This window comes from Stylophora pistillata, chromosome 6 (assembly GCF_964205215.1).
Source record: "Stylophora pistillata chromosome 6, jaStyPist1.2, whole genome shotgun sequence".
NCBI lineage: Eukaryota > Metazoa > Cnidaria > Anthozoa > Scleractinia > Pocilloporidae > Stylophora > Stylophora pistillata.
The window spans coordinates 28,920,159-28,933,808 of NC_142524.1; the positions used below are offsets into that span (position 1 = coordinate 28,920,159).

The following is a 13,650-nucleotide window of genomic DNA, read 5'->3' on the forward strand; positions in this document are numbered from 1 at the left end:
TAAAGAGGATACACATTCGCTTGCCTTTCCCTAGCGGCAGAATTCTTACAAATAACTTTGCGATAAAAGGGATATAAATGACCATAGAATCTTCGATTGAAGATGAGTGTGTTTTTGCATCATTTCTGGTGAACGCAGTAGAGCGAGAATTCTGAGTAGTACAGACAGCAACTTCTTTATCATTGGTGACATTACAATCCTATATGTCTTTTGATAAGTATCTATCCGACATGTCAGAATCTTTCAGCAGTATCAAACACTGCCACCAATATTTGTTTAACGTTCACCCGCAGTTTCGCTTTTAGTTCAAAGGACGTTTTTAGTCCTGTTAAAAATTCATACTTTGTGAATGAGGGAAATAGCCTTACCCTGCCTATGGCTGAGGTCGGTCGGTATGTCTTAAAACATATAACCTTGAACACCGCACTCGTAATCATTATTTCATTTTTATTTTTTATCCTATCTGAAACGTCATCAGTGAGAGATGTCAAGTTTTTTTTTTTTATGGTTTGAGGGCAAAGCCCCACGTAGTAAGAGTGCGCTTCTGTTTTTTTTCCGGAAACACCCCGGGACGAAGTCGAGCGCCTCATCAAGATATTAGTGCTTTTTGAACGATAGACCAAGAATATAATGGTTACGATAATTTCACGCTTGTTTCCAACTCTACCAGTTCTTAAAAAAAAAAATACCCCCCTTCGCGCAAGCTAATCCTTTACATGCCCACGCAAAACCTCTAGAGCTTTACGATTTGATAAAATCCGGGCAAATTGACAATTCTCATTCTTTTCTCTCAGCGATTGGCGAGCTGTTGTTCGATTCAGTGTAACCTGCCGTCCAAGGGAGACTTTATCTGAGCCTTTAGGGTATTACCTCATATAAAGTTTTACTGCTTTTGATTTTATATCAATCGTGATTTCTAAATTCTCTATGTCACTTACATAGCAGCGTCTATCAGATGACTCAAAGCAGGATAGACCCTAAGAGTGACCAGCGTCTAATTTCTCCTTACAATATCACCCCTGAATCAAACATTAAGGTCAGGAGAATAAAGGAAATGATCACCAAGTGGTGAAACTCATGATTGTCAAACAAATTCTCCTTCTCTGTACCTTAGGAAATGTATAGAGAACAGTAGAGAGAAATTATATGCATATTGATGTCAGGCCTCCGGGATATTTAACTTATTAGATAAAGATTGATCAACTTCTGAAGCTTTCTCCGGCTTGTTTTTACGCATCTAAGCCGCTGTTGGAAACGCAGATATCAACACAAGTCACTCTCAGTCTCGTTAAATATTTTTAATGTTCACAGCTAGATCACTCCCTATGTCACCCCTTTCTATTAAATACACCCGCGATCAGAGTTCTAAGGAAATACAATCTACGTCATTGCTAACATCATCCGCTGATATAAAACGTAACGTTAATCAAGTGTCACGCACTTATGACTGTCACGTTCTTATATATTTCTAACACCGCTAAAAAATACAGTTAACCGAGAAACGCTGTACTTTAATTTTATTAAAATCGTAAATTTGACATTTTCCTAAACATATGAACACTCACATTTTGAAATTTTATAAAATCAAACAAAGCGTTAAAAATATAAAAGGCCGAATTTTTCAACCATTTTCTTAAGTACATGTTACATTATTTGTTGGCTCACACTAAAAAAGTTTTTCATCATATAATTTCTAATTTCATCGAAAACTACTATATTATACAAATCTTTTAGAGATTCTATATACCCGTTTTTAACACAGCATTTTGATTGATGTTTAGAAATTTTTCATTGCTCCTTCACATTGTCGTTGGACATTAAATCCTTGACAGGTTCCCTAGGGGCTTTGCTCGATGTTTACTGCCAGAAAACTATCCAAATTTCATCCCTGCGTTTAACCATTCTTGTGGGATTGCAACTATAGAGATAAATAATCTAAGATCCCTCTAGGGGAAAAAACACACGAAGCTGTTCAAGGAAGATCCACGTTAAAATTGTGTAGGGCTCCAAACGGATCCAGGCTGGAATAAACCCCTGATAAGAAAATAACATAAACTAATTCAGGACATTTTTTTCGAGAAAATCACCAGAAACTGACGAAATTTGATTGTCCTTACCACTGGAGTATCTTGAGAATTGCTGTCAGCTATTATCATTCACAGAAAAAGAGGACTGAAAGACTGCAGTCAAATTTCAACTAAGTTGTTTTCGGAAAATTGAGCCGTATAATAGTCCACTCTTTAAAGCATCACGCACACTATTTCGGTATGTCATGCGTTATCAAGCGTAAGGTCAAGATGTCTGGATATTGGCCGAGTTCTTTTTTAGCATTTTTGTGGGCCGAGACGAAGTCGCCCACGGGCGATTATTAAGGTTGTTTGAACCTGCTACAAGGACAGTTGTATTACTCATTCATTTATTAGAAACTGTCCAAATTTTATGGGTTCTAAATAAAGAGCTATCAGTAAATAATTCAGTCGTACCTTGTAAAACCCTTTAGGTCCGAGCCGTGCGGTGTACAGTATGCAATCTAGAATACTCTGCAAGAATTAAATATTCGCAGTTTTAATTTTGAATCATTTATCTTAAAAGTTACAGGGTTCGTAAAAAGCCAAACGTCCCTAAGACAGTTCCTCTGCTAATGCACACCGTAGCCCCTCCCCGAGAGCAAAATAATGCACACCGTAGCCCCTCCCCGAGAGCAAAATAATTTCTAAGACTAAGATCAGGGGCGTATTACAAACTCATAAACGGAAAAGTTACCTGCCAACTCTACCCGATAAACCATTACAGCATGCCATGGTCGTTTTACAAAGTTCAATAGCGCGTCACGATTTTAATTTCCGACCATTTTTGGTATATTTACAGAAATTAGCTAAGTTTTTTGGTTTCTGTGTGGTATACACTAAAATAATTATTCAACGTCCCTTCGGAGAACAATTGTTAAAAACCTTCCTTCTGGGCTTAAACATGGTGGATGAACATAAAGGCCTTTCAGGCGTCACTTGAGGAGTTTTTTTTTAATTCTCACATTCATTTTTAAATCACTGGTGATACTTGCAATCTACTTGGCTCTCATCGGTGCGATTTATTCACAAATCGCATTTTTTGCTATAAATTGCATCTTTTTCTCAGCCAATGAGAAAGGTTTACTAAAACACTAAAGCCAATCAGATTTCAAGGCTTGTTTTAAAGTAACCAATCAATTTACAGGAAAATTGCAAAAAATTCTGCAGATTTCTACAAACCAGCGCAGCACTGGATCATCCAGTGAAATATTTGTAGAGACTAAAAAGCCCTGTAGCTCAGCGACTGAATTTTGCGATTTCAAAATGGATATAATAAAGTCGTAATTGAACTTCGCGTCGTTCAACTTTGGTCTGAAATCACACTTTTGATTTCAAATCAGACTCGCACTGCGCGCTCGTGTGAGCTTTGAAATCACGTGTGTGATTTCAGGCCAAATTACACTCCACTCCGTTCAATTACCATTACAGCAAAACTAGAAATATATTCTATCAGCACCTTGTATTGTCCTGGTTTTGCTTCCATTAGTCTTGTCTTCATGACATCAACTGGTTGCGTAATGCCTGTCGCAATTGTGCCCTGAAGGAAACAACGTGGTGGCGACAGGACTCATTTTTTTCGGTGCGAAAACGTATGTGAATTTCACCTCAAATCCAGTGAAGGTAAAAGCATGGATGATGGACAAAATAATCTTACCGCTATAAAACTGCCTGTGAAATGGGTTATTATATTGTCACTGAAGTACCTGTAAAAAATATAGAACTGAAGTGTTGATGGACCAGTTTCTTGAAATAATCGAAAGAAATCATGTCGGAATAAAGACAGGAGAAAAGTTATCAACTAAAGTGTAAACAATAGAAAATATTTCGGATATTGTATGGAGATCACCTCTCCTGAGAAACGAAATACTTTCAGAGAACCAAGTTTGCAGAAAACTTGAGCTTTGGCCTCGCGAGACCGGCAAACTTGTGGGAACAACTTAGTGCCAGAAATCTTCGGTGTGCACGAAGCCGACTTTTTCAAATTGCAATACCGAAAGATTTTTGCTGATGGTAGATAAAGCCTAGTTTTAGAATTCACCGCCAAGTAAGTTTGTTTCTTCCTTAGTAACAACAATAAAGAGATCTCCCTCTTGAATTAAGATTCATCTCATCGATGCAAAGTTGGGGGAACATCGCTGGAATATTCCTCCTTTTTCCTGAGGGGGAGGGGAGGGGGCATATTCAGCCGTGTGCTCGCTCCTCGCTCGCAAGCTATTGATCTAAACACCGGCCCACAAGCTTTCAGAGGGATTAACCTACCCAGAGCCAAGTAATAGCTGTTTAACTTGATCATAGCAAGCTACCTATACAGGAATAAAACAAATGAAGCGTACGTTATACTATTGCCCTGTGCTAGTTGACTCTTCATTTCAAGCGTTCATACCCTGGTCCCAGAGGTTCTTTTCTCTCTACCGGAGTACGAGAATTCGGCGCAAAGCGCCGACCAACGAGCTGTAAAGCAGCGAGCGGAGAGAACCTCTGGTCAACACCGTTGAGAATCTCACTTTCATGCCACCAAGCTTCGGGTGACAGCCATCAATCACGCCCCTTTCTGATAACCAATCAGAGTAAAGTATTAAAATACCTCTGGGGGTAGGTGTAGTGTTTTTACTTGTATCTGGAGTGGGCGTGGGGAATATATTTTGTTTCGTGGCCGTATTTACAATATCTGTCAAAATATTTGCTACACGTGCCAAATGACAAGCTCGCATGTAGTACGAACTCCAACAAAAACCCCGATTAAAATCTACTTCCCTCGGGCAAACGATTATTGCCGATTTTGCAACGAAAACGTCAAGATAAATGGCTATTCTCAATTGAATATTTTCACCGAGAAGAATCGAGATTTTCTGCGCCGCTTTAGGCTTGCTGTGAACGCCAAAGTTGAAATCAATTCCAAGGTCTCACAAGTGCTCTGTAACAAGTGCTACAGGCCTGTCCTAAAGCATGAAAAGGCAGTTAGTCAATCCGAAGAATTACAAGAGTTTAGAAACAAATACAAAGTAGTAAACATAGATGTCGGAGAATTGACGCGACGCAAGAGATGTGCGAAAGATTCTCCTTGTAAATCACCGAGAACCGCAAGAACACCGAGTTCACCAGCGACGAAAACATTTGAACGAGTTCGCAACCCCAAAAGTAAAAGAAAGATTATTTCCATGGCTAATGATAGTGCTGAAAGGGACGAAGAAGCTGTATTCGTAGGGCAACCTCGGAATGCATCACCTACGGAGGTGAGAAGTTTGCAATTATTGTATGTTGCTAGAAGGAATGTATGTTGTCCTCGGAATGCAATAATTAGCGCAGAAATTGAAAATTCGATCGAATCGCTTGCTTTCGTTTTTCTCAGTATCGATGGATCTTTGGTGCTGCACAGTGCACTTGATTCTTTGTTGATCTCCACATAGATCTTGTCGATTATCTTAGTCTTGAGTTCGGGATGCTTCCAGACAGAATTTATCACTCCATTGTATTCTTGTAAACAAATTTGTCTTACAATGCTGGAACCATTTTTTGCGCTAACTATTTTCTTAACTAGACCAGACGGATAGTAAATGCGTACCTAAGAAGAGAAGCAAAGAAAATCAATAATATTCTCACATACTTCTAGCAACATACAATAACTGCAAACTTCTCACCTCCGTAGGTGATGCATTCCGCGGTTGCCCTACGAATACAGCTTCTTCGTCCCTTTCAGCACTATCATTAGCCATGGAAATAATCTTTCTTTTACTTTTGGGGTTGCGAACTCGTTCAAATGTTTTCGTCGCTGGTGAACTCGGTGTTCTTGCGGTTCTCGGTGATTTACAAGGAGAATCTTTCGCACATCTCTTGCGTCGCGTCAATTCTCCGACATCTATGTTTACTACTTTGTATTTGTTTCTAAACTCTTGTAATTCTTCGGATTGACTAACTGCCTTTTCATGCTTTAGGACAGGCCTGTAGCACTTGTTACAGAGCACTTGTGAGACCTTGGAATTGATTTCAACTTTGGCGTTCACAGCAAGCCTAAAGCGGCGCAGAAAATCTCGATTCTTCTCGGTGAAAATATTCAATTGAGAATAGCCATTTATCTTGACGTTTTCGTTGCAAAATCGGCAATAATCGTTTGCCCGAGGGAAGTAGATTTTAATCGGGGTTTTTGTTGGAGTTCGTACTACATGCGAGCTTGTCATTTGGCACGTGTAGCAAATATTTTGACAGATATTGTAAATACGGCCACGAAACAAAATATATTCCCCACGCCCACTCCAGATACAAGTAAAAACACTACACCTACCCCCAGAGGTATTTTAATACTTTACTCTGATTGGTTATCAGAAAGGGGCGTGATTGATGGCTGTCACCCGAAGCTTGGTGGCATGAAAGTGAGATTCTCAACGGTGTTGACCAGAGGTTCTCTCCGCTCGCTGCTTTACAGCTCGTTGGTCGGCGCTTTGCGCCGAATTCTCGTACTCCGGTAGAGAGAAGAGAACCTCTTGGACCAGGGTAAGCGTTCAAGGCAGTAACTATTTTTGTGTTCGTGACTTTTGCTCCCATATCGTTTTCTGTTGGTTTGGGGTTTGTTTTTATTAAGTAATGTTGCTGAAGGAGCTCAGGTTGGACTAAAGCGACTTTCTTTGCAATTCAACGATACAAGTTGAGAAGCACGATGCAGACACTAGAAAGAGGAAAAAATTTACCAAACAAAATTTAAAAATCAATACCCTAAACAGTTCTAAGAGATATAAAGGATGAAAAAGGATATAGATACACCTCGAGCAGTCCCTCATTTTCTAAGAGGTCCGTCACGCTAGCCCGAAAAAATCGGCGAAAAAAAATACTGCACACCGCGCGGACCTCTGGGAGCTTTTTTCCCTGTTTTTTTACTTTCTTTCGGTCTTGTGCGACGGACTTTGCTAAATAGGAGGGTCTACTCGTAGTCTATAGAATATAAAAGACACAAGATAAAAATGACGACGCAATTACCTGGGCCACTGTAATCAACACAGCCCTAGATGAGGTCATTTGCACACCCTTCATCCAGGTAGAAATACCCTCTGTTAAATTTTAAAGTAAAAATTCAAGAAAACTAAAGTGAACATTCAGTAATCAATGAGTTTTCACCAAGAGTAAAACGAAGACCAGTGTAAAACTGCTAATCAAAGTATATTAGGACCCCTAAAACTACAATTTCTGGACATTACACAGCTTCTTAGGGTCTTGATGCAAAATTTGATGGGGGAAGCTGATAGTAGGCTTCTTTATCAGTTAAGTAACTTGATGGGGGGGGGGGGGTAAAAGCAAGGTTCTTTTTTAAGGAGGCATATTGTTCAAGGGATGCCTGGTTTTACAAATAATCTCAACCTCCTCAGTTTGCAATATGTGTCCCTTTTTGTGACAAAGAATAAGGGCTTATAAGCTTCTTTGAGCTGCCCCTCTTCCTTTAGTTGGCTACACCCGGCATGTTTTTGTGTGCTTTCCAATTAGAAATGAATCAGAAATACTATGCATGACAAATTTAATATGACAAGCCATCAGACATGTGATTTACAGTCAAATTTCAAAAATTGATTTGAAGTTTGATTATATCAATCATCTCTTAGCATGCATAAACTGCCATAAATATACCTTCTGTTGCTGTTCGGTAAAGACCATCAAATACATGCCTGTAACTGAAAAGAAGATAATCACATGTTGCATTAGAGGTGCAAAAAAAGTGCAAAGAACAGAGCATGCAAGTCACAGCTATTACTAGCTATTACAAAAGGAGCAAATTCTTCACTCTGCAGGATTGAATTTCTATTAAATAACAACATGGCCCAGACATGCAGGCCTTCCATATAATGTGTGGAAGACATGGCATCTTCAATTTTCATAGCCTTCTGAAAGATTTTTTCAAAATGCATTTGAGTCTTTTGCTACTTCCTTGTTCTCCCACTTACTTTGAACTCCTCATTCTTAACCTCAAGTGTTTTTTGTATGTGCAATCCTTATTAATATTCAGATATCCTGCAACACTTACTTCCTCCTCTTTGTAACATCCATTATTTTAACATCATTTTGCATTCTAAGAAGGCAAAAAAGAAAACAATACATAGTAATGTCACATGTCACAAGATATTAATCAACTAATTAATGAACTCATCAAGACAATTAAAATGATCTATTTGGAATCAATTATGCCTTAATTAATTGACTATTATAATTAATTCATTTTTAGGTGGGATACCTGTGGTACCTCACGCTATTGTCATCAGCTTGTGTCTATTTATGTACATGAATGTATCCCACACATGTACCTTTTGGGTACCTATTTTTAAGTTCAATTGCAGCACCTTCAGCAACCAAGCAAAACTTAAATACCTCACATTGACCATATCTGCAGGATTTCCAATAATTCCTCCAATAAAACCTGACAAAAAAGACAACATGATCTATCGGTTAGAATAAATAAATTCAGAAATCTATTCAAAACAAGTTAACCCTTTGAAACCTAAGAGTGATGGGTCTGTCTCTTAACAATATCACCCCTGAATCAACTATCAAGGTCCCAAGAATCAGAAAGGCAATGATCACCAACTAAGAATCTCTTGATTGTTAAACAAATTCTCCTTGTTAGCACTTTAGGAAATGTAAAGAGAACAGTATGGAGAATATGCATACTGATGTTATGTACAGGGTAATAATCGCTGTTACTTCCCAACACAATATAATCAGGGCACGACACTAACTTTTCAACTTACTATAGCCAAGTGGCTAGTGACAACTTAGATGTTACAACAATTTCAGTTTGTTAACTAGCCAAACTGGCCGGTGGAAATTGAATTTCTACTAGGTCTGTGGCTAGTTGGCTACTGTTAGTGTCGAGCCCTGACAATAACCACAACATAAGCATTACTCAATTGATCTTTAACAAAATAAGCTATCTGTAAAAGTTGTTATGTTATTCTCTGGTTATTCCTGTGCATTATTGAGAATAATTTTCTGTGAACTTATTTTGGCCACTGCTTTACCTGACAATGCTCCCACTGCAATTTTCTGGTAAAATGGTAGGGGAGCTAAAATAGGTGGAAATGAAAGTCTCATGAAATTGCCTCAGATATAAAAAGAAATAAACAAGTAAACAAATAAATGTATGAATATGCCTAATGTAATTGTTGAATAATGTGTAATTGATATTGCAATCAATTATACATTATTTCAAAATGAATAAATTTGAACATACTTTGTGTTAGTGACTGAATTTATACATAAAATCATTAGCTACTTTAAAATTGTGTATATTGGCCATAACTGTATTTTTGAACTGTGCCTTAAATAAAGATAACTTGCTCTCACTGACGAACAAATGTTTCCAAGTTGATTCTCAGCACTGCTTAACTCTCTGGAGCAATGGAGTTGTAAGGAGACATTACTGTATGCATTTATCATTTCTGGCAATGAGAGTATATATATCTTATTAACCAAGCTTGCTCGGGACCGTACTGGGAGAATATCGGCCTGAGGTCTTGACAGTACAAACTGAGCACAGCGAGGTCCATACAAAAAAGACCGAGGGCCGATATTCTTCCAGTACGGTCTTGAGCAAGCTTGGTTAAAAAGAGATTTATTATATGACTGAAGTTCAAAGGGACACAATTGCGGTATCATTCGGGACCATTCGGGACAGTGCCCAGTCCAATACTGAGAGAATATTGACCGGCAATAGAGCATTTTGATTGGTTGATTTTAGTTATTGGCCCTCTGACTGCCGGAGTCATGTAATAATAAGTCATTATTCAAAGTACCAACTTATCGCTTCCCACTTCCCTTCCCTCCTGTCATCTTGCATGCACAGACCGAAAAAAGGCACCACTATTTTATGATCTTAATCTCACTTACCATCTCCTTCTCTTAGTCTAGCTGAGACTACCTCATATAATCCATAACGTGTCGTGGAGTATGTCAGCTGAGGTTGAAAGAACATAAGCATTTGATGGTCATGATCAAGGTATATTTTGCATTTCTTCTATTAGGTCAAGACCTCCAAATTTATCAATTTTGGTGACCTAAGAGGGAGCAACATATTATTGCATTATGAATGAGCTCATTCTAAATGAGATTGCACACCTGGAATGGAGTAAGAGACATGGAGATGGATCAGAATCTCTTCAGATGGACCTTTAAAGCTGAAGAGAGAGAGACGCACCCTAAAACAAACCATGGAGTAAAGTGGAAAGGGAAATGAAGGACAGGGACTAGGCATTCAGGTATCCAAGATGACAAGCAGCCAATGGCATACTAACAGTGATTCACCCTAGGCATCAGTGTTATAGGTGCATCTATGTGCTTGGAAGATAACAGAGTAAGCTTGCTATTGGGAAGTACCTGTCTTGTAAGAGAAGCTGATAGTCCATTGTAAAGTGCCAATACACCTTGAGTTCGTACAACATGAACTGCCATGGACACCAATCTCTGTTCAACCTTCTGCTGTGTCTGAAGATGAACCTGCATTTGAAACATATAGTAAACAAACAACAACCTCCTCACGATTGATTCACATATGGCAGAGCTTTTTTTCAAATTTGATAGTTTGTAGGATAAAGTACACTCTAAAAAAAACATGAGCTTTAAATATTAGGTTATTTGTTACTTGTTCTAGAAGCCCACTGACTCAAACTCCCAAGGAAAACAATAAACATTATAACATAACCAAAGTAAAGCGCGCGCTCTGATTGGTCAATTTAGCGTCCCCCATTTGCCCATGGGTGTACGCTGCTGACGTGAGCAAATGCAAAGACTATTTTTCCGCGCGCGCTTGTTTTTTCTGGTCACGTAAGATTTGTTAAATAAAAGGGAACTCTTTAGCTACAATGTATCAATGCTATGTTATAAAACAAATGGTAAACACCACAGCGTACACTATTGAGTTATGGATGCACTTGGAAGGTTTGCTAAGCACTCAAGAAGCTAGAGTCACTCTCGGCTATCGCCTCGAGTGACTCTTACACTTCTTTCGTGCTTAGCACCCTCCCGGGTGCATCCATAACTCAATAGTGTACGCTGTGGTGTTTACCATTTGTTAATTGCAAGTTGACAGGGGTTTTAGTTAGCTGATAGTAAGTGACTGAAAAATTGGGCCAAGGGAAATCCGATCTTGTTCAAGTTACTAGCCGGGGGTTTGATTTAAACAAGTTTGAGTAAGCCAGGTTCCACTGCCTGTAACTGGCTGGATCACATAAAAATTGGTTAAGTTCTCTAAATCTTGCATGGAACTGTATGACCGTATATTATTGCTCTCCATCATCATTCTCAAAGACATTATTTTACAATTATATTGACTCAAGTACCTTAATCAAGGGTGTAAGTAAGGGCCTGGGGTGCCTGTGACCTTGGGGAGCATGTGATTATCTTTTTAAAAGTAAATAAATTGCAAATCTTGCAAATTCAGGTTAGTGAAAATGCACAGATGGGAAAATATACAAGGCATAAATCTTTCCCAGTACTAGATACACCATGCAATTAAAAAAATTCTGACAGTTCTAAAGGAGTCCTAGAATAATGCCATGATACATCTTGAAGACTGATACAAGTAATCACAAGTACCCTGTGACAACTCCAGCTTACTAAGTTTTCAAATAATCCCCAAGTGTATACCTGTAGGTTTATGATAGACCCTTGGTTGACCAAGCCCCTTTCCCACAATTCATGCAGGTGAGAGTTTTCTTTTGTCATATCTTTGTGTGCCAAACCAATTTTTCTCGACTAGCATGTCCAGACTGGACACCACTACTTTGACAAAGGTTTTTAAACTGTGTTTGCAATTTTTCCTGCGACTAATTATTGTCACTCTTGTGATTCATATCTCAAAAGTCAACACTGTTTTATGATGCAGCTCTCTTGCAGACTAAGGGGGGAGGGAAAGTAAGGTGCACTCTTGTAAGGGTGTAAAGTCAGGCAACTTCCGTGGACACCCTTAGTGTGAAACTGTGAAGGGGTAACACTCCCATTGAATGTGTTCACCATCTGAAATAAAGGTGCTTCAAATTTCATCTGACATCTGTTATCATTCCTTGCCATAGCCAGTAGCTTAAGAGAATTTTTTTCTGACAGCAGCAAAAATATTCGTAGATGACTCTTCTAATCTATAGAGTAGCCGGCCAGCTGATGCAATCTGCGCTGGTCTGCTTTAGATAATTATTTATAAATTTGACAAATAAAAACCCACAAATTTATAGGTACGATTTTAATGCAAACATTCTTCTCAATTTTAAAGATGATACTCTGACAGATAGTGGGAGAAATTATTCCGGAAAATTGTGACGCAACTTTTTACTACATTTCATTCAAGTATAGTGCAAAATTCTTTTTATACCTTTAAAAGATCCAACGGATGGGTGCAAGAAGCAGCCATGGCTGAGGCAATACCTCCAAGATACCATCTGTGTTTTTTAGCCGTTACTTTAACAGCTGTTCTTGGATTAGTTCCTCCCTTGAGCGACATCTTTGTCGTAGTTCCGCGAATTACAAATTAAATGAACATGATGTAATTGGAAATTGTCGACACTTGGTGCCATATTCATGACGCATTTAAGAAGACACTTGACTCACGCAATCTAACACGTCGGCCTCGTCACAGGTTTTGAGTGACGGGGTGGGGTAAAACAATTTTCGACGATTATGCACTCAGTTCAGTGTGGATGTCGCGCTTCTTTGGAAAATTCTCTTCGTTTTCGCAGTAAAGTGTTTTCGAAACTCAGTGGGAGGTTATTTGCGGGAGTAACAAGCGAAAATGTACAAACAACAGAGGGACGTTCCATTCACGATCTTCGCGGTCCTCATTCGAATTTACGAGGCATTGCTCTGGCGAAGAAGTTTGTTGTGAATGGTCTTAAGATCCTTTCTTTCCAACAGAAAATGAATGAGGCAGATGCTGGGAAATCGTGTTAAATCTCAGCTTAGGAATGCGGAACAGTTCGGTCCAATATTCAGGACAAAATTTGTAGGACTTTGCATTGATGACTTAGTGAAGATTTCAAACCCAGTCGATGTTTCCACCGTTTAGAGATCTGAGGGCCGAATTCCATTCCGACCAGATAGTCCAGTGATGGAGTACTACAGTAAGAAAACTAACAAACCCGCAGGGTACACCTTCGACAATGGTTTGAGCTGGTACAAGCATCGAAAATGTATCAACGAACGAATGCTCCAACCGAAGAGTGTGGCTGATTACGAACCACCATTTAATGGTCTTCCTAATAAATATACCTTATTAACCAAGCGCGAGGGCCGTACTGGGAGAATATCGGCCCGTGGTCTTCACAGTACGGACCGAGCGCAGCGAGGTCCGTACAAAAACGACCGATGGCCGATATTCTTCCAGTACGGTCCCGAGCAAGCTTGGTTAATAAGAGATTTATTGTACGACTGAAGTTCAAAGGGACACAAGAGCGGTGTCATTCGGGACCATTCGGGACTGTGCCCGGTCCAATACTAAGAGAATATTGACCGGCAATAGAGCATTTTGATTGGTTGATGTTAGTTATTGGCCCTCTGACTGCCCGAGTCGTGTAATAAAACATAATTATTACATTTACAATAGACAACACATCAAGCAAGG

At 39.2% G+C, this 13,650-nt stretch overlaps 1 protein-coding gene and 1 long non-coding RNA gene across 3 annotated transcripts; one reads left to right on the forward strand and one right to left on the reverse strand.

Moving 5' to 3' along the window:
* Nucleotides 1–1,283: 1,283 nt before the first annotated feature.
* On the reverse strand, nucleotides 1,284–13,501 carry LOC111338228 (mitochondrial dicarboxylate carrier). Of its 2 annotated transcripts, none has more exons than XM_022944665.2 (13): nucleotides 12,406–13,501; nucleotides 10,419–10,538; nucleotides 9,933–9,999; nucleotides 9,065–9,109; nucleotides 8,415–8,463; nucleotides 8,074–8,118; nucleotides 7,680–7,723; nucleotides 7,038–7,108; nucleotides 4,329–4,372; nucleotides 3,724–3,772; nucleotides 3,526–3,606; nucleotides 2,484–2,540; nucleotides 1,284–2,034 (listed from the first exon to the last, which is right to left on the reverse strand). In XM_022944665.2, exons 1-13 carry the CDS (start codon nucleotides 12,532–12,534, stop codon nucleotides 1,936–1,938), a joined length of 900 nt encoding a protein of 299 aa, XP_022800400.2. In that variant the 5' UTR covers nucleotides 12,535–13,501; the 3' UTR covers nucleotides 1,284–1,935. The 2 variants fall into 2 exon arrangements, with proteins under 2 accessions (XP_022800400.2, XP_088582127.1); XM_088726001.1 differs by having other exon boundaries at nucleotides 7,038–7,111.
* LOC148729280 (uncharacterized) lies at nucleotides 5,961–12,082 on the forward strand. The gene is made up of 2 exons (XR_015989062.1): nucleotides 5,961–6,557; nucleotides 10,067–12,082. It is a non-coding gene; the product is annotated as an uncharacterized LOC148729280 (long non-coding RNA).
* Nucleotides 13,502–13,650: the final 149 nt, after the last annotated feature.